The sequence below is a fragment of the Typopeltis vanoorti genome, chromosome 10 (genome assembly GCF_054136105.1).
Source record: "Typopeltis vanoorti isolate ZY-2024b chromosome 10, IOZ_Tvanoo_1.0, whole genome shotgun sequence".
In the NCBI taxonomy this organism is placed as follows: Eukaryota; Metazoa; Arthropoda; class Arachnida; order Uropygi; family Thelyphonidae; genus Typopeltis; species Typopeltis vanoorti.
Window position 1 is genome coordinate 90,080,397 of NC_143558.1, and position 24,772 is coordinate 90,105,168.

General features: G+C 36.0%; 1 protein-coding gene across 1 annotated transcript in view; it reads right to left on the minus strand.

Moving 5' to 3' along the window:
- RpS27A (ribosomal protein S27A) overlaps positions 1–21,846 on the minus strand; it is a 30,625-nt gene extending 8,779 nt beyond the window's left edge. Inside the window, exons 1-3 of the mRNA XM_090399358.1 lie at positions 21,775–21,846; positions 13,956–14,015; positions 2,562–2,616 (exon numbers count right to left, since the gene is read on the minus strand). Coding sequence (XP_090255484.1) covers positions 2,562–2,616; positions 13,956–14,003 — 103 coding nt within the window. The 5' untranslated portion in view covers positions 14,004–14,015; positions 21,775–21,846. The remainder of the gene's footprint in view (positions 1–2,561; positions 2,617–13,955; positions 14,016–21,774) is intronic.
- Between the last annotated feature and the right edge of the window lie 2,926 nt (positions 21,847–24,772).

Below are 24,772 nucleotides of genomic sequence, written 5' to 3' on the forward strand. Positions count from 1 at the left end.
TAGATGGAAATGAATAATGTACAAGTTGTGTCTCCAAATTGCTTTGGAGAAAGAATGAACTGCATGCCATCATATCCCTAGACATGCATGTTCTTATTCATGATTGATTTAAAAAAACTAAGTTTTTTTTTTTTTTTTAAGAAAGAACTTGACATTGTTAGCATCTAGGAATGTGTTAGCAGGGCTAATATCAGATGGTATGGTCGCTTAAACAGAATGGGAGAGGAAAGATTAACAGAACAAGTGTTCTCTGCCAGGTTGGCTAGAAAAAGACCCAGAGGAAGACCAAGATATAGGTGGATTGATACAGTAAAAAGTGCCTTAGAAGACAGAAATAAGAACTGATAATGTCATTCTTGACAGATAACAGATTCATTTGAAGGAAAATATGATAGAAAGTCAATAATGATGCAAGTTCTTCATATAGTACTATAATATCCTACACACCCCACCCATTAGGATACATCAGGAATTTGATGAAAGGAAAGATTTCTGAAATAACTATAATAGCATTCTACTGGAGCCAAGTAAAATGACTAAGGAAGGAAGGAACATATCCACTGAACTAACAATGTTCATATTCTAGGCATGGTATGAATTACAATTACACTAGAGTGCTAATTGAGCACATCCATGAATGGTTAATTGTGCTTGTTACATACAATTTTTTTTTTTTTGCTTTGTCCCCCCACACAGTGGATTCCAGTTCATTCAACCACATCAGGAACACCATAATTTGCCCCATAATTAGGGCAAATTTTATTAGGGCAAATAAAAAAAAAAGGAGGGGCATAAGACAAAATACAAGTTTATCATAGCAGACTTACTGTCTTTGATAAATAATCAGCTTTACTGATCCATTCCTACATTAGCTATGTTAGAAGTCCTAAAAATAAAATTATATTGATATACTTAGTCATATATTCAACTGCATCTATAAAATCAGGAACAAACGAAATTTCCTATATATAAAAAAACAGGGAGATGCATTTTACCTAATTATTTACCCTAGTAAATAGCAGCCCTAGAAAAAAATTAAAATTTTGGATTGGATAAACACAAGAATTATAGTTAATGGGAAAGAACTAAATCACCTACAATATAATGAATACTAATGAAATGCCAGAAAACTGATAATTGTTTACCTAGGATGAAAGATCACAGTGGGGGGCTCTCCGAAGAAGATAGCCTTTCGAAATCACCATGAGACACTCAAAGAAAACATCCTAATCTGTCTTAAGAGGCAAATATTCAATACTTGTATCCTTCCAGCAGAGGGAGGGGGCGTATGTGTGCTAGGTCTATGGTGCACACCTACGGAATAAGCAACACCGATATTTTTGCATTTAACCCTATTAAAGACTCCCCTAATTGTTTCCTGGCTCCACATGATTCCTAATCTACCAATGCTTCATGAAAAGTACACTTTGATGCATAAACACTGCATCACATTCACATTAATAGCCTGGGTATTGGGTCACAAATACCAACACCTTTGAACAGACGTACAGATAGTACAACTTAGCATTCCAGTGGTTCTAAATCACCCAAAAGGCAAGGCAGGGTCGCAATGAGACAACAGCACCCAGAAATCAGTGACTGCGATTGGTTATTGTGTCAAACAATCCAACTGAACGTTGTCATGAGTTGCTGCCATGAGGAAGTCACTGACTTCCAGCCATGACATATGGAAGTGAAACAAGGACTTTAAATAAAAAACTGACCAGCAAGTTGAGGATTATCCAGAAATTGAAAAAAGGTCATTATTCAGTATTAGCATTCTAGATAGAAAGTGCAATACTTAAGTCACAGCTCAGACCAGGATGAGGTACAACCGCTATTAAAAGATCCAAAATTGAAATGGGGAGGTCATATTGCAAGAAGTAACATTCAAGAATGGACAAAGTTGATATCCAAATGACATCCCAAAGACGGAAAGAGCTACAGGAAGACCAAAAAGACAGTGGGAGGATGAGATTAAAGAGATGGTGAGAAGTCAGTGGCAGAGAAAAGCTAAAGATAGGATTAGAGGACGGCAATTCGTTCAAGGAAGGCCATCATGCAGCAGTGGATACAACAGCTGAAAATGACCAGCTCTTTAATATTTGCCATTTATGATAATAATTCCTATGAATCATTTTGGGAGGGAACATTGTTGGGAATCAAGTTTCAACATATGTCAATAAAAAAAGAAGTCTTTATAACCAACCATAATGCTAAAAAAATTAAAAATGTTTAAAATTACTGATGAAAATTTGAGGTGTGTAGGCAAGATAAGAAGAAAGGCAGAATCAGATTACATTTTTCTTTTAAATTACTGAAGGTTGTATTCTTTTGGAAAGCTAGAATGGGAGAGGCTGTTCCAAAGATGATATGTCTTAAGTTTTTATTCATTTAGTTAAAGAATTTAATGTGCAAAAAAAAAAGTATAAAATTGATAATGCTTTTAGAAAGTAAAGTTCCTATAAAATACACATGGTATAAATACTAGGCAGTTTTGCTCTTTTATACTGGTGTTAAATTCTAGCTACTTTCAGAAATTCAAACTATTGCAATGATACCTTCTTTATCTTGTATCTTTGCTTTAACATTTTCTATTGTATCACTGGGCTCAACCTGCAATGCAAAAAACCATCAGTTAGAAAAACTGGAAAAATTCATAACAGTGAAATTACACTAATATTTCCAAGAACACTCCTTCAAAACAAATTTTTTAACCAAGCTGGCCTTGACGTGTTCACACATCAATCTTTGAAATAATCAAAATTTATTTCAATAATGAAACGCTAAAATTGTATGTTGAAAATTATAAAACTAGAGGAAAACTCACATAAGAAACTTTATTAAGAAAGAATTTTTGCCTAAGTATCATACACATCATCAGTACGAGATCACAGAATGGCAATTGACATTTAAAAAAAAAAAGCACCACCTAAGTAGCTATGTAAGCTAACTATGAAAGGTAAATAGGTGCATAACTTATACAATCAATGGACAAAACAGATACCTACCTAATAGCATGAACAACAGTCTGTACTCTGCGAGGCATTGATTCCAGATGCCCGAGAAAATCCCAGCATGCCTGTTGCAGCATTGTCCACACTGCACCTTAGACGGCAGTCCTGAATACATGGATCTAATGCCTCACTGTATAGCATCACAGAGGGATTCAATCCGATTTAAATCTGGAAACTTTGGGCCACTGAATGGTCCCAAACTCAGATGAGTCTTCCTCGAGTTGTACCTGGGTAGTTGCGGCCCCTGACAGGGCCGCAACCACCCAGGTACGACTCGAGGAAGACTCAGTGTACTGAAACAGACCATTGGCTGCAGAATGCATGAAGGCCATGAAAGTGTGCAGGTGATCAGCCAGCACATTCTGGTAACTCTCAGTTTAAGGACTTTCATGGCCAGACATACTAAGGGACCTAATGTCTCTCATGAGAAAGCCCCTCCCCAACCATCACTGAGCCACCACCTTCTAGAACAAAGCTGACCTGGTACAACAAGGCCATTGCCTCATACTAAAGATGCCACACCTCTCTGGTTCACTCTGCAGAGTGAACAATTTTGCTGATCCCAACCCCACAGCAAGGTGTAAATGCCCAATGAAGGAGCTGTCAACAGTGGTACACAATTAGAGCATCAGCTCTAGTAACCCATGGTATATGCAAGATAAGCTGTTTGCTCTCTAAAGATGCTTGGACCACTGACAATGAAACTGTAAATTAAAGATGCCAAGAAATTATATTCTTGGTTTAGTCCTTTATCCAAGTGTAGGCAAACAAAGTTTGCACCTGAAGTATTTTTCAGGACTGGTGCAACTTATGGTAAAGGTGGTATTCACTTCACATCACTTGCCTTAGTATCCCACAATGCAAAGCACACCTCCTTGCAGACATAATGCTATGCATTATGGGAAGGGTCACTACCCAGACCAGTTTCGACCTTTGAGGTCTCATCAGTGGGAGCCAGACCCAGGTGATAGCAAGCTTGAAGTAATGCATAAGTCATTTTCTTATACGAGTTGCAAAAGTTTGCACTTGAAGTCACTTCGGAACTGGGCTACTTGTATATAAAGGCTAATAACTTCACAAATCCCTTAGTATTCCATATTGCAACACGCACATCCTTGCAGATGTGCGTTGCCATAATGCATAGCATTATACATGTCCATAAGGACATGTATGTCAGTCTGATGGTCTAGTGCACTGATGGTGAACCCATGACACGTGTCAGCACTGACACACCTTGGATGTTGAAAAATATTAGTATTCTGATGAAAAAACTGCGATAATCGTGTAAGATCGCTCTCAGTTAAGGCGAAGGTAGGTTTCGGTTCATTGAAAGAATTATATTTTATAGCTAAAGCTCTAATAATTTTCTCTTCTACATACTCGTGAAATTATTTTCTGCCTTAAATAATATCAAATCAAAAGGGAGAAATAGATTGAGCAATGCCTGTGTAGCATTAAAATGTACACACTATAGCTTTTCTATAAAGAAACTTTCTTCCAGTACTCAGCAACAGAAAAAGTCATTAAATGCAATGTTTGTAATTTCACTTTATTAAATTAATTGTATAATATGAATTCATAGATTTTATATCAATGTCCTATTAAATAAATAGCCTAATATGACATGTATAAGTCACTATCTATGATTATGTAGTTAAATTTATACAAATAGCCTAATATGATAAGTTACCAATGATTATGTAGTTAAATTTATAATGCATGTATGCAAGTGGCACATCAACAACATCAATATTTAAAAAAAAAAAAAAAAAAGATGTTTGACACACCTGGGTAAAAAGGTTCACCATCACTGGTCTAATGCTTAGGGTGTATGTATATATGCAGGGTGGGCATAAATTAACTTTCCCTCTTTGGAGGTATCTGTAGCTAAAACTAATACATGGAACATGACGACATTTTATGTTGAGACTTTCGAAGGCATGAATTCCGCAAAAAAAGATTTAGTACCAAAAGTCGCCGATAGGGGAAATTTTGGCACTGACAGAGCCAAAAGCAGTTACTTATTTGCAGTAAATGCAGGTCAAAGGATTATGTAAATTTCCCTGTGCATACAACAGCAGCGCCACTAATTCCACTTAAAAGGGGATTGGGAACGTTCAGACAGTTATTCGAATGACTGACAAATTGTGCTCAATATCAGTCCTACCTTGCCTCAGCATACTTTATTTGTTAAGTTGTTTTACTTTAAACAGTGCAATGCTGTAGCAGCCCTTCGGAAATTTAGAAGACTTCATAACCTGCATATAGGTCCTATGTCAGCTGTAGCACTGAGAGCTATGATTAAGAAGTTTGAAGAAACTGGATCACTAGGAGAGAAAGCAGTGCAAGAAGAGACAGTAACAGATGCTGCTACTGCAGTGTTCGATGACATAGGGACCAGTACTGGTCCAAGTGCTCGTGCAATAGCTAGCAAACTTGATATGGCTTATGGTACAGTCTGGAAAATCTTACGGAAAATGCTTCACTTCTATCCGTATAAGTTCCATCATGTGCAAGCACTAACTACCGCAGATTATAGTAAGCGCATGACCTTCGCGCTAACGTTTCTTGCTCGAATGGGGGTCGACGATGACTAGCCTTGGAGAATATGGTGGGGTGATGAAGTTCATTTTTGTCTAAATGGATCGGTCAACACTCAACTGCAGAATTTGGGCATTTGAACATACCCAAGCGATCCAGCAAGTACCACTGAATTCTCCAAAATGCAGCCAATTTCATAATAGGACCATACCTTTGAGTATATTATCCTTACAGGTCCTGTAACCTGCTCCATTACTGGAGAGATTTATCGATGAATGCTGGAAAATTTATCTTTCCTGCATTGCAGCAAAGAATGTTTGGACTCCATAATTTTTATGCAAGATGAAGCACAGCCACACAGTGAACATTCAGTACAGCGTCTTTTATGCCAGCATTTCAGTAATGAGAGTGTTATCAAGTTGGTTCTTTCCGACGGCATGGCCGCCTTGATCTCCTAGACAACACTGCATGTGACTTTTGGGGTATTTGAAATCCATTGTGTATGTTGGTGGCATTCTCAACTTGCATGTCTTCAAAGAGAAAATAAAACGGGCTGTTATGAACATCCAATCAAACTCTTTATGCTCAGCTGTAGAGCATGTCGCACACCAGATGCAATTTGTTATATACAAGAAAGGTCAGCACATTGAAAATAGTGTATGTGGTCCAGGGAGACCCTGATTCTGATGAATAAAACATTTCCTGCGAGTTTAATCACTACATTAATTTCTGTGTCTCTCGCAAGTTGTTTTAGTTTAATTATTCTTATCATTGTAATGCACCACATATCCAGCTGGAATGAGTGACGCGGTTGTCGCTTACACTGTCGAAATGTTATCATTCCATTTTATCTGCTTGTTTTCAGCTCTGCAAAGCACCAAAATTTCCCCTATCAGCAACTTTTGATACTAAATCTTTTTTCGCAGAAATCATCTCCCATGCCTTCAAAATTCTCAATATAAAATTTGGTCTCATTCCGTTTATTGGTTTTAGTTACAGATGCCTCCAAAGAGGGAAAGTTATTTTATGGCCACCCGGTATATATGTGACAACTAAAACAATTTGTCCTGGATATTTTGGGTCAATCATCATGAAAGTTTTAAATACTGTATACATAAAATTAAAAGAAACCTTGTTACTTATAACAGTTATCAAGATGGATGGAAAAAAAAAATAATTTTAACTTTGTCAAAGTTAAAGTAAAACAAGCACTTACCGAAATGAATAGATAGGCACCTGCACCTGATGGAATACTAAGAGAAATGTTAAAAAATGGAGATCTATTTCACATAAAAGTGGAATTGTACATTGAATGCTCAAGAACAGGATTCAGTGACTCTAAGGAAGCCCAGAGTTGCTGCAGACTGAGTTCAGCATACTCCACACTATTGCAGACAGTATTAGCAGTAGTTTGTAGTAAATAAACTACTCAAAAAGGACCATCTGTTTTAGCAATGTAATTTTCACAGCAGTTCTTTACACAAAACCTTGATGCAAAAAAAAAAAAATAAATAAATATAACCCCTCTACATACAGCATCCAAGTATCATTCATAATGATCAAGAAATGTCTGATGCATGTGAAAAAAATGGCAACCAAGAATTAATATTGACGAAGCATGCAGGATTTAGTGCAATGTTGAGGGCATTTAAAGTATTAATTTCCAAGGGTAAATGGTTTGTAGTATGAGAGCAAGACGAGAGAATCTGTCAGAAACATTTCATAAGTGAGTATAAGAAATACAAGTTGTGTCACAAGCAAAAGATAGAAGTGACTGATTGTGAAAATGTAGAGAATAAATCAGTGAATGATAGTGTATAAAATACAGTTTGAAAGTAATAATATGGACGATATGCCAACACAAACTGCACGCTTATACGTACTCCTTCACTAGACAAAATGGAGCTTGAGTGACTAGAGAAACAATCGCCATGTGTTACAGAAGGATGGAAAATGAAAGAAAGAGCGAATGGGAAAAGCATTAAAGTGCAAGAAACTAAGGAGGCTCAAGAGGATGTTGAAAAATGCATGTACACTAATACCCGAAGTATCAGAAATAAAGTGTTTTAGCATTGGCCACCTCAACATTGCCGAAAATTATTGGCATCAGCAAGACCTGATTGTCAAAGAATGATGTACTTATAGGGATAGATAGAATGTAATGGATATTGTATTTTCAGAGAAAATAGGATAGGAGGAAAGGCATTATTAATGAGAGCTGAAAGACTTTAAAGTTAAAAATGACTGTACATCTCATGGAAATGGCGTATTTGAGGTCATCTGATGTGCGTGCACATGCGCAGCCAATAGAACAAAATATACTGTTGGTCTCTGCTATAGACCTGGGGGAGGGGGTCCAGAACTTATGGATGACATGCATCAGCAGATTAGCACAATGAGTGCAGGCCGAGCAACTATCATGGGAGACTTTTCAACTATGGTCATATAGATTGGAAGGAGGAAGGGCAAATGGTAAAATTGAATTTATACAGTTACTAAAATAATTACCTGAAACAGCAAATGGGAATCTGAGAGTGGTAATATCAGAAGATGCCATCTATAACTGCAGCAGCAATTCTACCTCCGACTGGGAAAAGTGACCTTGGAGTCTGATGTCCTGGGAGGTTGCTCAACATCTGGAAATTTTAGTCAAGAAAGTGTTTATGCAGAACCACAAAGCTAGTGATTATGACAAACTTATGAAGCGACTTAGAGAAATGCCATGGCATAAACTATGTGCAATAAATGCACATAGTTCCTTAGTGCCTGTTAAGCAGTCAAGGGTTGTTTGTGCGAGGCAGCATAAACAGAAATGAGAAGTCCCATGGGTACAATAAACACATAACACTTCCCAATACAAACGTGTTATAGAAAATTATGTAGATGATGATATTAAAGGTTTGATGTGGTGGAGATAGTTTTAGTGTAGGTGCTCTCCCTCGAGTGTTCAGACTCCTTGGAAGTGTCACGAAACAATAATAAAGAATAAAAAGTGAAGATGGCTTGTTTATATGACAGAAAAATCAGCAAATGAGAGTAAAGAGTTCAGTACTAAGGAACTTGAAAGATCCTTTTGGCTCTTTATTTTAGTAAAGAGTTACGCACGGACAGAGTTTGCTTACGAAAAATATACCCCTCCGACATTCCAATAGTAATGAACAAGTTCTTGTTCTTAAGGTTTCTGCCTGGTTTTTGAGGAGAACCAACGAATTTAAAACACCTGTCAGGTCAGTGAAACCTTATCAAAATGGATTAACAGAAAGAGAATGTACAGACACTTGGGTGGAGTGGCACCTATTTTTCTAAGTGGTCCAAGCTGAGGCAACTCATGAAAACTGTAAATTATTTTGTAATGTAAATTACATCAAATTTCTGCCATGTACCCTCAAGGGGTGTACAGGATATGATAGTACTACATGAAAAATTTACATCATTACTAACTTCCTATCTACAATTTTCCTCCAAATCAGTCTGTTATTTGTCTAGATTCCAACATTATCAGATCTTATATTTCTATCGTCTAAGGCACTTTGTACCGTATCAATCCACCTATATCTTGGTCTTCCTCTGGGTCATTTTCCTGCCAACTTGGCAGAGAACACTTGTTTTTGCTAATCTTTTCTTGCCCATTCTGTTTAAGTAACCATACTACCTGAGATTAGCTCTGCTAACGCATTCCTGGATGCTGACAATGTCAAGTTCTTTCCTAATATAATCATTTTTAATAATATTGCCATTGATGACATCAGTTCACGCCTCTAATCTTTCTCAGGACTCTCATATCTGCGGTCTCTAGTCTTTGGTCAAGTGTTTTACTTCTGACCCAGCTCTCAGATCCATAAGTTAAAACTGGTTTGAACACTGTCTTGTATATGGCTAATTTAGTGTTCCGACTAATTTCTCTCTTATTCCATATGAATTTATTCAATTGACTTCCTACCATACCAGCTCTGTTGTCTATGTCCATATTTAATTTACCATCTTCACTAAATATCGTGCCTTAGTAGCTGAAATGTTTTACTTGTTCCACAGGTTCTCTATTCACAACGCAGTTGATATTTTCCACGATTCCGCCTATTTTCATTGTCTTTGTAATGCTGACCTTCATACAATATCTATCACAACAGTTATTCAATTTAGTCAGGAATATTGCAGACTTGTAGCGATTTATTTAGAAGTATAACATCATCCGCATAAAGCAAAGAGCCGATATTAACACCGCCAATTTTGATATCAAGTTTAATACCACTTTCCTTCATAATATGATCCATATAGATAATGAATAACAGTGGGGATAATGTACATCCTTGTCTCACACCAGATTTAACATTAAACCATCTTCCTGTACTTCAATTCTAACTGCTGACTTACAACTCAAATAAAGACCAAGTATTGTTTGATATAATGCCCCATTGACACCATATAACTGTAGCATATTGAATAGTCTCTCTCTTGGCACCTTGTCATGTGCCTTTTCCAAATCAACAAAACTTAAATACAGATCTTTGTTATATTCCCATGATTTCTCCACTATTTGTCGTAAAGTGACGATCTGATCCTAACAGCCTCTATTTCACCTGAATCCAGCTTGTTCTTCACCGAGCTTTTCTTCCACAATTCTTCTCAACCGTTTCTCAAGTATACTTGTATATATCTTACCAGGAACACTCAGTAGGGATATACCTCTGTAATTCTCACATTCAGTTTTATTTCCCTTTTTATATATGGGTACTATGAGAGCTCTACTCCAATCATCGGGAATTCGTCCCTTTGTCCAGGCTTTCTGAACTACGCAACCATACTTCAGCATTTCTGGTCATCCTACTCCTGCTGCCTTTCCACATTTCAAGCCTTTGATGGCTTTTTCTACTTCAAGTATGGATATGTATTCCTGACTGCATGCCTGGTCAGTGTTTTTTTTTTTTTTTTTTGTTGTATTAATCACTGCTTGTTTCATTTAGCAAATTTTCAAAGTAATTACTCCATACTTCAAGGATATCTTTTTCTCCCGTTTTTGTCATCTTTATCATCTCTAACTCCTTTTACAGCACTCTTTCCTCCATTCCTAAGCTTCAACAACCTCCAGAAAATTTTGCCACCTTCTTGATATTTATTTTCTATTACAAAAAGTGCAATTAAGAGCCTGTGTAGCTCAGTGGATGTGGCATTTACACACCACCGCGGTTGGCCGCACGAAGGAAGACTTGGTTTCAAGTCTAGTCGGCGACTAGAGGAAATTTTTCTAAGCCTTTTTTCGGCCGGTTCCCGAGTTAGTCAATCTCTGGCACGGGCAAGCAGGTTTTTCTTCCTGTAAACTCAAGAAAATTGACCGTAGAAGCCATATTATTTCAGACATTAAATATATTGTGTTAGGGACCATGAGATGGCAGCACATTTGAGCCGTCTCTCTTCACTGCGCACCGCTTAATTAGTGATAGCCTTGGGCCATCTGTCTGATTGAGTACCAGTGGAGATTGAACTGCCCACTCAGTCTCCAAAAGTTAGATAGGGCTAAATGACCTCGCCTACTCCGGTATACGGGAATAAAAAAGGCGTTAGCCGATTTTTTTTTTTTAAAAGTGCAATTACTTTTTTTTTTTTTTTTTTTTTTATTAAAAACTCCTTTAATAAATCTCTATCACTGCTTGTTAAGGTGTTCAACAACCACATAATCAGTGCACTGTTTTGGTTACTTTTGCAATATGTCCTCTAAGCTTCAACTCCCTGGCCTTATCAGTTTCTTGCAGTTCAGTTCCGTCAGTACGGTATGTTGGATCCTACTTCTTCTTAATCTATACTTTGGATCCGATATATAGTTATGATGTTCTTAACTAGTTGATAGGTTACAAGTTGACTTCTAATTCAAATATAAAGAAAATTTGTATTTAAAGACTGCACCACTTTATATCTGAATTAGTTCAAGAAATGAAGAACAACCAACTCTCAACTATCTTTCCTTTATACGTTGTTATTATATATACAGGCCGAGAATATTTAACTTAATTTACCCGCTTTGGTTCGAATATTTTGTGAATGGTGCAGTAAGAGATTCAGGCAAAATACAACTTTTGATTAACAAAAACAAACATTTTAGAATCACAAAATTTACACTTAAAGATCAAATCACTAAGTTATTATAAACACTTCAGCCTTTCTGATAATACTGTCATACAAACTCAGACAATGGTAAATTTGTTATCTCTAATACAGTCTTCTCACAGTTCCTTAAGTTCCAAATACAATAAAATCGCAGCAACACCTCTTTACAAGCAAACGCTTAAAAATTTACGCTTCAGCTAACCTTCACAATAGTTACTGTTAACATAAGGAATTTCTAGGATGAAACACACTCATCTCTACATAGGAATATTAATGGTTGCAATGTTCTTACCGATAATCTTCTTTCTTCATCAACTTACACACAAACACTTTTTATAACTAAACACTTTTTACAATAAACAGCACTCATTGAAATAAATCTTCTAAGCAATAACTGAATTAATCATCAGTCACAATACACATAAACAAACGTTCTTACATGAAGTACTACTGATCACTCATGAATTAAGGTAACAATAATTTGTACAGTTGTTCATTCCTCCAGCATTCAATTAATTCTTTAGGCACTATAATTCTAAACACAGCTAACGGTAAACTTCAACTTTACAGCCTCTACTATTCTCTAGTAACTTCGTGCTTTGCTTCAAGGTTCCTTGAAAGGTCGGTGCTGAAATTAAATCTTAACTCAAGTACTGCTAGTCTATTGAAGTCCCTCAGCTGTTTTCCGTAGCTATAATTGTTATTCTAACTTATTAGCTAACTGTTTCTCAACTAGTAGACTTAAATTAGCTGCTTAAGTGACTTGCCGACTCTAATATCGCACTGATTCCCCGAATGCTGAATACTCAGATTCCAACCGAATGCCAATTCTATCTCACCTTTTTCTCAATATTTTCAGCATTCCTCTCTTATATATCCATTCTTCCTGCCCAAATTCTTCACGTGATCTCTCTAACTTAAACTCTTTTCAATAAACTTTCAACATTCTCCTCGGGCACTGTTTCAAACTCGCGCTCGCTCACTTACATACGTCTCCATGACAACAAAAGAAAACATAATAAAATTGAGCTATTGTATAACGTTAAACTTCTACAAATAGGAATAAGTAGAGAATATTTACATTTCAATTAATATGCAGTAAAAAATGTTAAATACAAATTCTTATAATATTAACATAGCAATAAATAAAATAAACTTAATAATATTTAAACAAGTCTTGCTTAGTATATGGTAGATTATGTTAAATGTGAATGAAGAACAAAAACATACAAAATAATTTCATTCACAGTTTAACAAGTACACAGCTTGTGCTCTCTTCCCAAAGTGCATCACCTTACACACGACCACACTAAATTGGCAAACATTTACCTTTGTCCATACAGTCCAAGCGTTCCTGAAGGATCTCCACATCACCTTCATTTATCATCACTATTCAGTTCAGCATCAAACTGAATATTTCCTATATCATTTAATAAACAAATTAAAGGACCATGTACTAAGAGCTGGGATATACACTGGTCACATGCCTTCTCCTTGACAACTCCAAAAACCACTGATATTTGCCCATTGGTCACTAATCCAAATCACCAGATTTTTATCCATTTGTTCCAATTTAAATGAGTTCTATGTGGAATCTTGTCAAAATGCTTTGTAGTCTAGCAATATCACTGAATAACCATTTCCCTTATCCAACTCCACTGTCACTATTATAAAAAGTTAGCAAATTACTAAAGGCAAGACATCCTTCACAAAACCAGGTCCCTTATAACTATCATATTCTTATCTACCTAGTCCTAAATTGTCTTTCAAATTTCTCCATCACTGGTGAGATGCTGACTGGCCTATAATTTGCTATTTCTGCCTTGGATGACAAAAAAACAAATTATAGATAAATTAAAACAGCCTGTTCAGATTATAATTCCCATACCCATTCTCGTAATACATGGACCAAGATGTCATTAACCCAATGGCTATGTTTGTATTGAGCTTGTGATATTTTAAGCACCTTCCTTTCTTTAAGCTATGTTCTCCTATCAGTCATACCTGGCATTGCAAAGTCACCACCTAGATGCCACACCCTTGCGAAATGCTCACTCAGTAACCGACTTATTTGATCTGCTGGGTGTATTAAATCAACAATTAGTCATCCTAAGTGAAAGAGGCAAAAATGGAGAAATCAAGAAACCAAAATGTAGTTTTAAATGCATTCAAACTTTTTCAAAGATTAGTAATCTTGCTAAACATATATCACTAAAAAAAAAAAAAAAAATATACAAGTCATTGCAATGCATGCTAAGCATATACTGATAAGTTATAATCAGACTCGCATGTACTTACCTCAAGAGTGATAGTTTTTCCAGTTAATGTCTTCACAAAAATTTGCATGTTTACTTCATTCTAATAAAGATAAATCACCAATAACTAATTTGCCAGAAAAATTTAATTTTGAAATTCTCAAAACAAAGTCACTTCACTCACATGCTGGTTAATAAATACTTTATTTAAAAAGCAAACAAGGATATATATATATATATATATATATATATATATGTGGCGATTAGAGTAAGTATGGCGATTAATGATTGGAGTCATTAATCGCCATACTTACTCTAATCGCCACATATATATATATGCATGAATTTTGTAGTACAAGGTGAAAAGTTAATTACTTTTTTTTTTTACTGAACATTTTCCTGATAATTTAAGAAATGCCCCAGGCCTAATTGACATTAGTATCCTGGGTGAGATAAAAATTACATAATCCAAAACACAATGGTTAGAACTTGTTCATGTCATATCAGGCCCGCAATAAGTAGTCTCACACTGGAAAATGTAATTACCTACCATCTAAAGACATTCCTTAACACGAATGCAATGGAATTAACTTATTACCTACTGGTTGGAAACTAGAAGCAATGTCTTCAGTCTATCAGGCCGATTGCAAAATGATACAAGAAATGAATTGTCACAACATCCAGGATGTCGTGACCTTGCAGGAAGACTTGAATAAATTGAGCAATTGGGCACAAAAATGGGGATGCAAGTTCAACGTTGCAAAATGTAAGGTTTTAAAATTTGGAAAACAAAGATGAGATACAGAATTTATGCTTGGTGAGGATACATTGTTGGAAGAAGAAATAAGAGATCTGGGGGTGATAGTGGATAAGGATCTAAAATTTAAGGGACATAGTCAAAATTGCGAAGACAAAGGCTTCTGGGGATGATGCGGAGGATACTGACATGTACAAGTAGGGAGATTCTTGTTCAGTTGTATAAGGCTTTGATTAGGCCACACATGGACTATTGTGCACAGATTTGGTCACCTGGTTTTCAGAAGGATGAAGAGATGTTGGAAAGGGTCCAAAGGCAACTGACTATGACCTCTGAAATGTTGAGTATGAGGAAAGATTGAGGAGATGCAATTTGCAGTTTGGTGGACAGGAGGAAGAGAGGGAGATATGATAGAGACCTACAAGTTGATAAGGGGTTGTTATAGGATCAATGCTAGAGAAGTTCTACAGAAAATAGTGGGAGATTGGGGGAGGAACCAGAGGTCATCTCTGGAAACTGTATAAAGAAGATGTGAGTAGGGGAGTGAGAGGTAGGCTTTTTTCGTGTAGAGTTGTAAATGATTGGAATGCCTTGCCTGAGAGTGTGGTGTCTGCAGGGAGTTTGAATGTATTCAAAGCACGGTATGATGAGCTGTGTGTGATAAGGACATCCCAGATGAGTCTTTGACTCCATGAGGTCTTGGATAATAATAATAAGTGTGTAATATATCCACTCTGACAGGTTGTGTTCAAATCCTACCATGGGTAAGACTGTATACAAATGTCTTTAGGTGGTAGATGAATATCACGCCATTAATTGTAGATCTGAAAGATTCAACATTTAGTCTCTGGAGAAAGATGATTTCTAGACCAAGTAAAAAATAAGTCAGAAAATTTACAAAAATAAAATTAGCTCACATACAGTACTAACGTACTATATATTTACATTTCATGGGTGAGTCACAAAAAAGCTCAAAATTGAAATTATAGGTGTTGCTGAAACAAAAATCTGCCATGACCAGGAACCTGAACGCAGATCTAGCCATAATCCCAGCAGGGCAAGGACAACCTTGTAAACTTGCAATGAAAACTCACTTCTGATCTCTTGCAAGAATGAGCTTGAATTCCCACCCTCCCACTGTGATATCCAAAACATGATCAAATCTCTCTTTTTTTTGGACTGACTTGCACATCCAATCTTTCATGCCACAACCATATTTGAACTATAGCTTCTGCAGCCAGCAAAAAAAACTTGTTTTTCTGCACTACTTGACACCTTCACAGCTGCCAACTTTATACAAAGCCCAAATCTGCCAAGCCATGGGAATACTGCTCCATATTTGGGGAAGTACACCAAAATCCTCTAAAATTGCTTGATTCTATCCAGAAGAGGGCAAACCTGCTAATTAATGATCTTTCTCTCACACTCACTTCAATCCCTCTACCATAGACGTTCAGTTTCTGCCTCTTGTACAGATACTTTCATCGACAGTGTTCTGCTGAATTTGTCATTATTATTCCTTCACTTTCCTGCAAATTCATTAAAACAAGCGGCACTGCTAACCAATACCCTTTTACCGTCCATCTTAACTCATCGAACCAACTTCACTGCATCCTCTTATTCCATCTAATTCTGTCCTTGGGAAGTCTCCCCCCAACCTGCCTTCCCCAAAGATTACAACCCTCAGATTCCTTTTTTTCTATTCCTCTTGCCCAAACACAGCACTAATGTGCTACAGATCTTGTGGCCTTTCATGTGTGGACTAGACACGAAAAGTTTTTTAAATACTTTAGGCATTTCTGGTCAATATCTACTCCAACTGCCTTTCCACATCACAAGTTTTTGAGAGCTTTTTCTACCTCAAGGATTGATATGTACCATTCTTTGTATTCCTCTGCAAGGTTTTCTAGTAGTTCTCTTTCCTCCATTTCTAAGCTTCTTCAATAGCCTCCAGAAGATTTTGCCAGCTTCATGATATTTTCCACTCTTACCAAAGTCCTCCCATGACTTCAGTTTAGCTTTAGCTACTAAACAGAGCTTAGCTCATTTCCCCCTGTATTCTTTTAGGGCATATGCTGACTTACATTCACCATGATGATCTTATATTTCTATCCTTGCAAACAACTTCACCACATACCTCCCTAGCTGAATGGTTTCTCCATGAAGATCTGTATGTTGAAAGATGGTGTTAGTACATGACCTAAGCAGAAGTCCAGCTAAAAAATGAACATTTTTTAAAATTTATTTTTTTGAAAAAAAAAAAAAGAAAAACCTAAAGGTTTGGTTCTCGTTTTTTTTGTTTCATTTTTTCTTCAATAATGTTTGTATAGTTGAGTCTATAATTTACTTGTAAAACCTGGTTAATTTATAATTCTTTGTAAAACTTTCTTACATTCTTTTTTCTTTTCAATGTGATATCCATTTTTTATCCTGCTTAGTATTAAGTAATGGTTATTTCCAATTTCAAATCCTCTGTATGCTCTTATATCATGAACTAGCATGATGCTCATTCATGAGCAAGCACTATCAATAATAAATGTAGTCACTGATGCTTTTATTTCTTGTGTCTTCTCTCCATGAAGATCTTTATGTTGAAAGATGGTGTTAGTACATGACCTAAGCAGAAGTCCAGCTAAAAACTTACCATTATTAGCTTTGTCCTTTTCTCCAAATTTTCCCAACCTGGTGGGATTCATTTCCTGCTCTGCTGTTCAGATCTCTGACAAGGACCACTTTTTCCATTCTCTTCATGTCAGCTGTCCGTTCTAATGACTCAAAAATTCCTTCATTTCTTTCTTAGAACCTTCTGGACCATAGGGACAAATAACTTTCATTGTTGGAAGTGTTTTCCCCACTTGGTTAGACTATAAATTATATATTTAGTTTAATCCTATATCCAAGTGTAAGCAAAATTTACGCCTGAAGATACTTCAGGTACATCTGAAGTGACCCTTCCCATAATGCATGGTATTATACATGTCTGCAGGGAGATGTGCTTTGCATTATGGGATGCTAAAGACAAGTGATGTGAAGCTTAGCCCACCTTTGCTACAAGTTGCCCCAGTCCTGAAGATACTTCAGATGCAAACTTTGCTTACACTTTGATATAGGATTAAATTAAATATATAATTTATAGTCTAACCGTCTACGCAGTTAGCCTAGTGGTTATGCGCTTCGCAACCATATGCCTGGGAAAGGAGTGTCCTGGGTTCGATTCTCATTGCCGACATGAGGAGCTTAAGGTTCTTTCTCAGACATAACCAAGTCAGCTGGTCTTGGACATGGACAGCAGGGTTTTTCTCTCCAGTTTATCTGGGGTTTTTCCTCCTGCAAGTAGGCAAACCATCCCCGTGAACACATGGGGCACGGTCAGGATTACTCAAGACCTATTCATAGGCCTGACGAATCAGGCCTATGCCCCCGAGCCCAGATAAAATTTTGGAGGGGAACAGAGATGGTGCCGTACTTCCCCGTAAAAGGGGCCTCATGGCCGTTATATCATCATACGAAATAAATAAATATAGTCTAACCAAGTGGAGAAAAAACTTCCAACATCTTTCTCTAATCCAGATTAATTTAATAAGATGTTACACTTTTTGGCAACTCGTATGAGTAAACATAACTTCTGCATTGCTTCAACCTTGGTATCACCTCTGGGTATGGCTCCCACTGAAGAAATCTCAATAAAGGTCGAAACCAGTCTGGGTAGTGACCCTTCCCATAATGGCATGATACATGTCTGCAAGGAGATGTGCTTTGCATTATGGGATACTAAGGCTAGTGATGAAGCTTTGTCCACCTTTGCTACGAGTTGCCCAAGTCCTGAAGATACTTCAGACGTAAACTTTGTTTGCTTATACTTGGATATAGGATTAAACTAAATATATAAACTTTCATTGTTCCCATTTCGAAGTTTGCCTCTCCTTGAAACTGCCTTCCAATCAGGAAGTTTATCATCTTCAGGTTTGGTATTAAATGCTATTGCCACTCCTTTTCTTGATCATTATTGCCTGAAAATAGTCATATATACTTATTTAGTAAGATCTCACCTGCTTTTCAATTAAGCTAATTCAAGCTAATTCACCTGCTAATTCAATGATGTTAAAGCAAGGTTGCACCCTGCAAGTCAAATATTATACTGAGAGGAATTGACTAAGTTGTGGTTAATAAAATGCTAAATAGAATTTACCTGCAATCACCTTCCTGTAAAAAATTGATTAGATCACACGTGGATTATGAATTAAGATAATTACCAGGCTTTTGCAGAGATAGAGAAATTGCTGAAATGGGCAACAGACAGAATGTTAATTACAGGAAATGTTAACAGAAGGTTACAGGAAATGATTGGAAGTATAATGGTCAGCAGAAAGTCTAAGCATAGGAGATAACAGCAACATGCAAGCAACAATAATTAATAGAAGATGAATAAGTGTGAAAGGTCTAGGTTGTTCTTGTGTGTGATGAACAATCAATTGAGTTGTACACAAGTGTTTAGTGAATAAATTGAAAAGGTGAGGTGTGTTGAGCAGGTTACACACCTTTCCCCAATGAAATTTCTTTGTTTCTAATTTCTTACATTACTTAAGAATCAATAGAAAATAAAGTGTGCCATTACCACAAACAATCCCAACTATGTTTAACAGACTAAATGCAGATGCCGTAAGTTTCCCTATTCCAGGATGCTGGTTTACTTGGTCACTGAAAGGCAAATTTGCTTAGCTTATTTTAAATCAGATTTACACATGCTGAAGCAACAGTAATCCATTGCAGCATATATATCCATCTTCCTTATACAAAGTGAGGCACATTTAGGTACTATGAACAGTAGCTTTCCAATCAGCAACCAAATTTATATTTATGTTAAGAATTCAGATCACTTGAACTGTTTCTATCCAATTTCTTTCTAGGTCTTCCCAGTAATACTTTGCATTCTACTCTTTTCAGATAAATTTGAGGAAACCTTTCGTTGACATTCTGCATACATATCCATATCATTGCAACTGTTTTTCTGATTATTATTGAAATATGGTAGTATAATTCTCTGATCCGATTTATTTTCCTGTAACACTTGTTTCCAAAGCTTTTCACTATTTATGTTTCCTTCTGTTTGATAACCCAAGTCCATCATAAACTACAAGGAGTACATTGAAATTATATTTTTTGTTGTTGCTCCCACCCACAAAAGGTTACTTAAAAACCTATTTTTTCCTCATTTATTTTATTATTTATTTATCATATGGCTTGTACACATGGTTAAAAGACAATAAGATATAATACACATGAATATAGATAAGATACACATGATTAAAAAAGTCTATATTCAGGCAAATACAAATATGAAATTTATGACAAGCATCAGACAGAAGATTAGTCATATTTTAACATTTAGGTTTTTGATCCAGTTGATCACCTCTTGGGATAGGTCAAAAGATATCCTAAAAGTCACCTGGATATGCTGTCAGCTCACATTCCTGTATTATATGGTAAATAGTTTGGGTCTCAGCACCACAGGGACAGTGGAGATTTAGTATCTTACCCCACTTTGAAAGTAAGTCTCCACATACACCATGGCCTGTACGAATCCTGTTAGCCGTCATCCATATATTCCTGGGCAGGTCAAATCCAGATGGTTTTTGGAAGATGTTTATGTGATTGCGAACTTTAGGTGATACTGCTTGGGACCACAGTACATCCCACCTACTCACCATAGTCATTTTCCTCATTTTTATATATATATATATATATACACACACACACACACACACACACACACACACTTTTGTATTTTATTAATTTATTTTTACATAGTCCAGAAACCCTGTTCTAGAGACCAAGCATGGAAATTTTCCAAACCACTTCAGGGCTCCAATATACTTGTTTGATTCTCATCATGACCAAAGGAACATTTTATATGGCCTTTTTGTTTGAAAATGAGTTAGCCAATCTCATAAGGAGGTACGAGGTTTTCTCTCTCCTGGAAACGGGTATTTCATCCCTTGTAGAGGCAAATTGGCCTTCAGAACAAATGCAATACTGTTGGTGGCGGATGTTAAGATGGCATTGACGGTAGTTGTGTGTAGCAGGAAAATTAAAAGTATTGGAGGGGAATGTGTAGCAAAGTGGAGTAGAATGACCTGCGATTAGTTTTTGACTCTGGAGGTGTCACGTAATAATAATAACTTTGCAAGTCAATACAGACTGCTTACATTTGGTGTGTTTAATAGTGTCTTCGTAATTTAATATGTCTGTGATCAATATGCCCAAGTGTTGGGGCATTACAAATGCTATGTTTTTCAATATTCACATACACAAATGCCAACCTTGTGACTGGGGGGGGGGGGGGTTAAGGTGTTCGGGAAACCGGGAAAACAAGCTTTTCAAGCAGTATTTTCTAACAATCTATTCTTTTCTTCCGTGAGAGAATGCTGTCAACTCTACTCAACTGGTTATCTATGCTTTAACCTACTTTTTTTTTTTTTTTTCAAGTCGCAAAGTAAAAGGAAGCAAGCATTATTCGAAAAGCTATCAGGTCTTCTAGAACAGTTAATTTAGCACTTCACTAGTAATGTTAACCTTGCCAAGTTTCTACAAAAGATGCTAATACGTTCTTCTTTAGCACATAATGGAAAAACTCTTACTAGTATAAACTTCAGTGGAAAAGTAATCATTACACCAGAACCAGGCAAAATGTTTACACGACAGGCTAACTATGAAGTTTTTTGTTTTTTTAGTATTAAGCGGCAGGACGAGTAAGCACCAAAGTACTCAATAAGCAAATATTGCTGATTATTGAGTATGTTGCATCTGGGAGCACATATACTGGGTAGGCCACAACGAACATTTTTAGTATTGCTGCAATACCCCACGGAGGAATCAATCATTCTAGAGATTGGTAAAAAGTTAAATTCCATTTATGAGGAAACGTGAAACAGTAGTTCGAATTACCAGATCAAAAAACTACGGAAACAAACAAAAAAACATTACTCCTACCCACAATCTCCTCAACGAAGTCGTTAAACAAATACACTCCAGCTCACAAAATTTTTTTAATATCACAAAATTGTACTCAAATTAGAATAATACAAAAAAAAATTAGAACACTCACCACACTTCCCTACCACATTACAACGATGTAACCTACGGGGAACGCGCAGTTAAAGAAAGAGATAACCTCGAACCCAACTACATACACTATAGAATTACTACTTAATCGGTTTCTGTGTTTATTGCTAGAGGCGCTTCCAAATTCGCAACACAATTAATAATATGGAAACCTAAACAGCTCCCCTTCTTCAAATTGATAAAAATGAAACATAGTTTCAAACTACATCAAAATGTAATTTATATACAGGTAAAAGAGTTATAAGAGAAGTAGACAGCTAGGAGTGAATCTCAACGATCGTTAATTTTTAATTTATTTTTATCGAAAAACTTATAAAAATGTAAGAATCAAATAAAGCTCAAATGGACCTGGTTTCTAAAACAAACTCCTTAACCTAAACATAAATCGTATTTATTATCTCTTCATTCTCAGTTAACTTCAGAAAACGGTGATAGCATCATAGAACCGAAAAACAGTCTTCCCACTCTCTAATCAAGAGACTGTGGGTTTGAAACCCCATCATAGTCATGAATGACTATTGATATAATTAGACGGTACATTAGCTGATTTGATGAATTTTATTGCCCATTGTTAAACCGTCATCACCGTGCTTACTAGAGGCCACAATAGAACTGAAAAACTCTACTCGCTTGGTATTCTACATCAGGATTTCCAGAATATCTAACTTGCAACCAGCCAATAGTATTTATGTAATAGATATGTAATATTAATAAAATTTATTTTATACGGTTAATAAAATTTAACCAATATAGTTTATAAAATTGATTCATTTCATGTCTTGTTATATATCCTAAAAGAAAAAGAACAGTTTATTACAATTTATTGAAACATGGGGTTAAATAGGCTGACCATATTTCCTTGAAGCAAAAACGGGATGGGATTATGTAATATTCTGTACTCATGAAAACGTAAAACGATAAAAAAAATTTATAACATAAACATATTGAGCTTACCATTATTTTTCGGGGACAAAACCCATACAAAAATTTCTTAGTAAAATTCCTTGAACTTCCCAATGTTTCCTAAACTGCACTTCTACTTGTTGACATATTCTAAGCTGGTTTCATAGAAATTCTAAACTATCTCGAAAAACTTAGCCTCATTTATTTCTTCTGAATCTACAAACATTTTCAGGTTTTTTGTTTTTTTGACATCAAAAGTTACCAACACTTCACTTTTTCTGGACTCTAAATTGTTTACAAGATTTTCAATGTTCATGGCTATTTCTGTATCTGAAATATTATCTTCTTCCAATTAAAGTAATGTATATTTGGAAAGCAGACACTTGATCTCTTGCAAATGACAACCACAATTTCAAACGGATCTTCAAACAATGTTCGCAACATAACAGGCCATTTTCTTGAGAAAGAAAATAATCACGAAGCGCATCAAACATTCTTAAAATTCTGTCAATTGATGGATCCAAGGACAAAATCTTGTATTTCCGTGCTCTAACAATTTTGCGTAATTGTTTCCTGAAAAGTCACAAGAGTTTTTCAGTTTTCTTCAACTCTGGCATTTTATCTAGAAGTATTTGTATACTTTCACTGCAAAACATTCAACATCAATTGGTAAACAGTCAACAGCACACTGGTGTGACAATTGTATATAATGTGTGCCCCACAATCAATCTATATATCTGCCTCTTCAGTTCAGTTTCAAGTTTTGCAACTCATTATTTCTGCCAAGTCTTTTGCAACTACCAAAATTAGTGTTGTGGTTATCTGCACACAAAGCCACAATTTTGTTTTGTAAGGCTAATTTTTCACTTACTTCCTTCAACATAGAACACTACAGATCGGATATTTCACCAGGTAAGGAAATATAATGTCTATAATTTTGTCTCGAAGACCACAATTTCGCAAAGAGTACTGCAAAACGATTGGAAAAAGTGTGATGTCTTTTTTGCTTGATGCATCTAAATTAACTGTAATGCTTTTTGTTTTATTCAAATTCTGTATTACTTCGCCCAATATGTATGGTTCTAAAACTTTTATAATTATTGCTTCTGATTTGGTACGTACTGAAGAAAATTTTTGTTCATAAATTTTATTTGGCAATGTCGACAAGCAGTCATTTGAGCGAAAATTTTGGCCGCGATGCACAGTATGATAAGCAACAGGAGCTTCCCTTGTTGCAATTTTATCTCTTTCGCTATCACCATCACGTATCGCCATAAACGAGCTGATGTTTTTAACTGAAGCCAGAGTCTTTCCAGCATCCTTATGATTTTGGCTACTTAGATGTTGGCTGATGTTGCTTCTGCCTCCATGAGCAACGGGAAAATGGACATTACAATATTGGCAGATCACTTTTGTTCCATCACTACACAGTTTGTCCAGTTTAATAAGTTTGAATTCTTTCTGGAGAACGTCATTAAAACTGCATTTTCGCCTCTTTAACATTGCAAAGATAGACTTAAAGCTTTAAAAAATAAGCCTTAAAACTGAAAAAAAAAAAATGAAATTAAAACGCCGGCTTGAAAAAAAGACACCGTCATATAGGCAAAACAAAAACTAATGCTACAGCAGAACAAACGCCGCGTCTGAGAAGCACTAGCATTACCAACATGCATTTTTTTTACTAAATAAATAATTGCCGGAAAATATGGAAAAAACAAAACAAAACACGGTACTGTCCCGTTCAACACGGTACGTATGGTCAGCCTAGGGTTAATGATTTTCAATATATGTTCTGCATTGTGGTTATTTTTATTATTTGATACCTCCAGGCAGTGGTGTGTCTAGAGTTTTTGCAGCCCGAGGAGATCGCTGAGTTTTCCGCCCCTCTCAATACACACCAAAAATACTACAAAAGTCAAAACGATGTATAGGAAAATAAATTAGGGCACTATTCTTATTTTTGAAGTAAAACTTTAATTTTAACATTCTAAAATGTTATTTTTCTTGATTTGCTTTTAGAAAAACTTTGATGAAATTGGTGAAGTCAATTTCATAGTAATACAGGTAATTCAATCAAT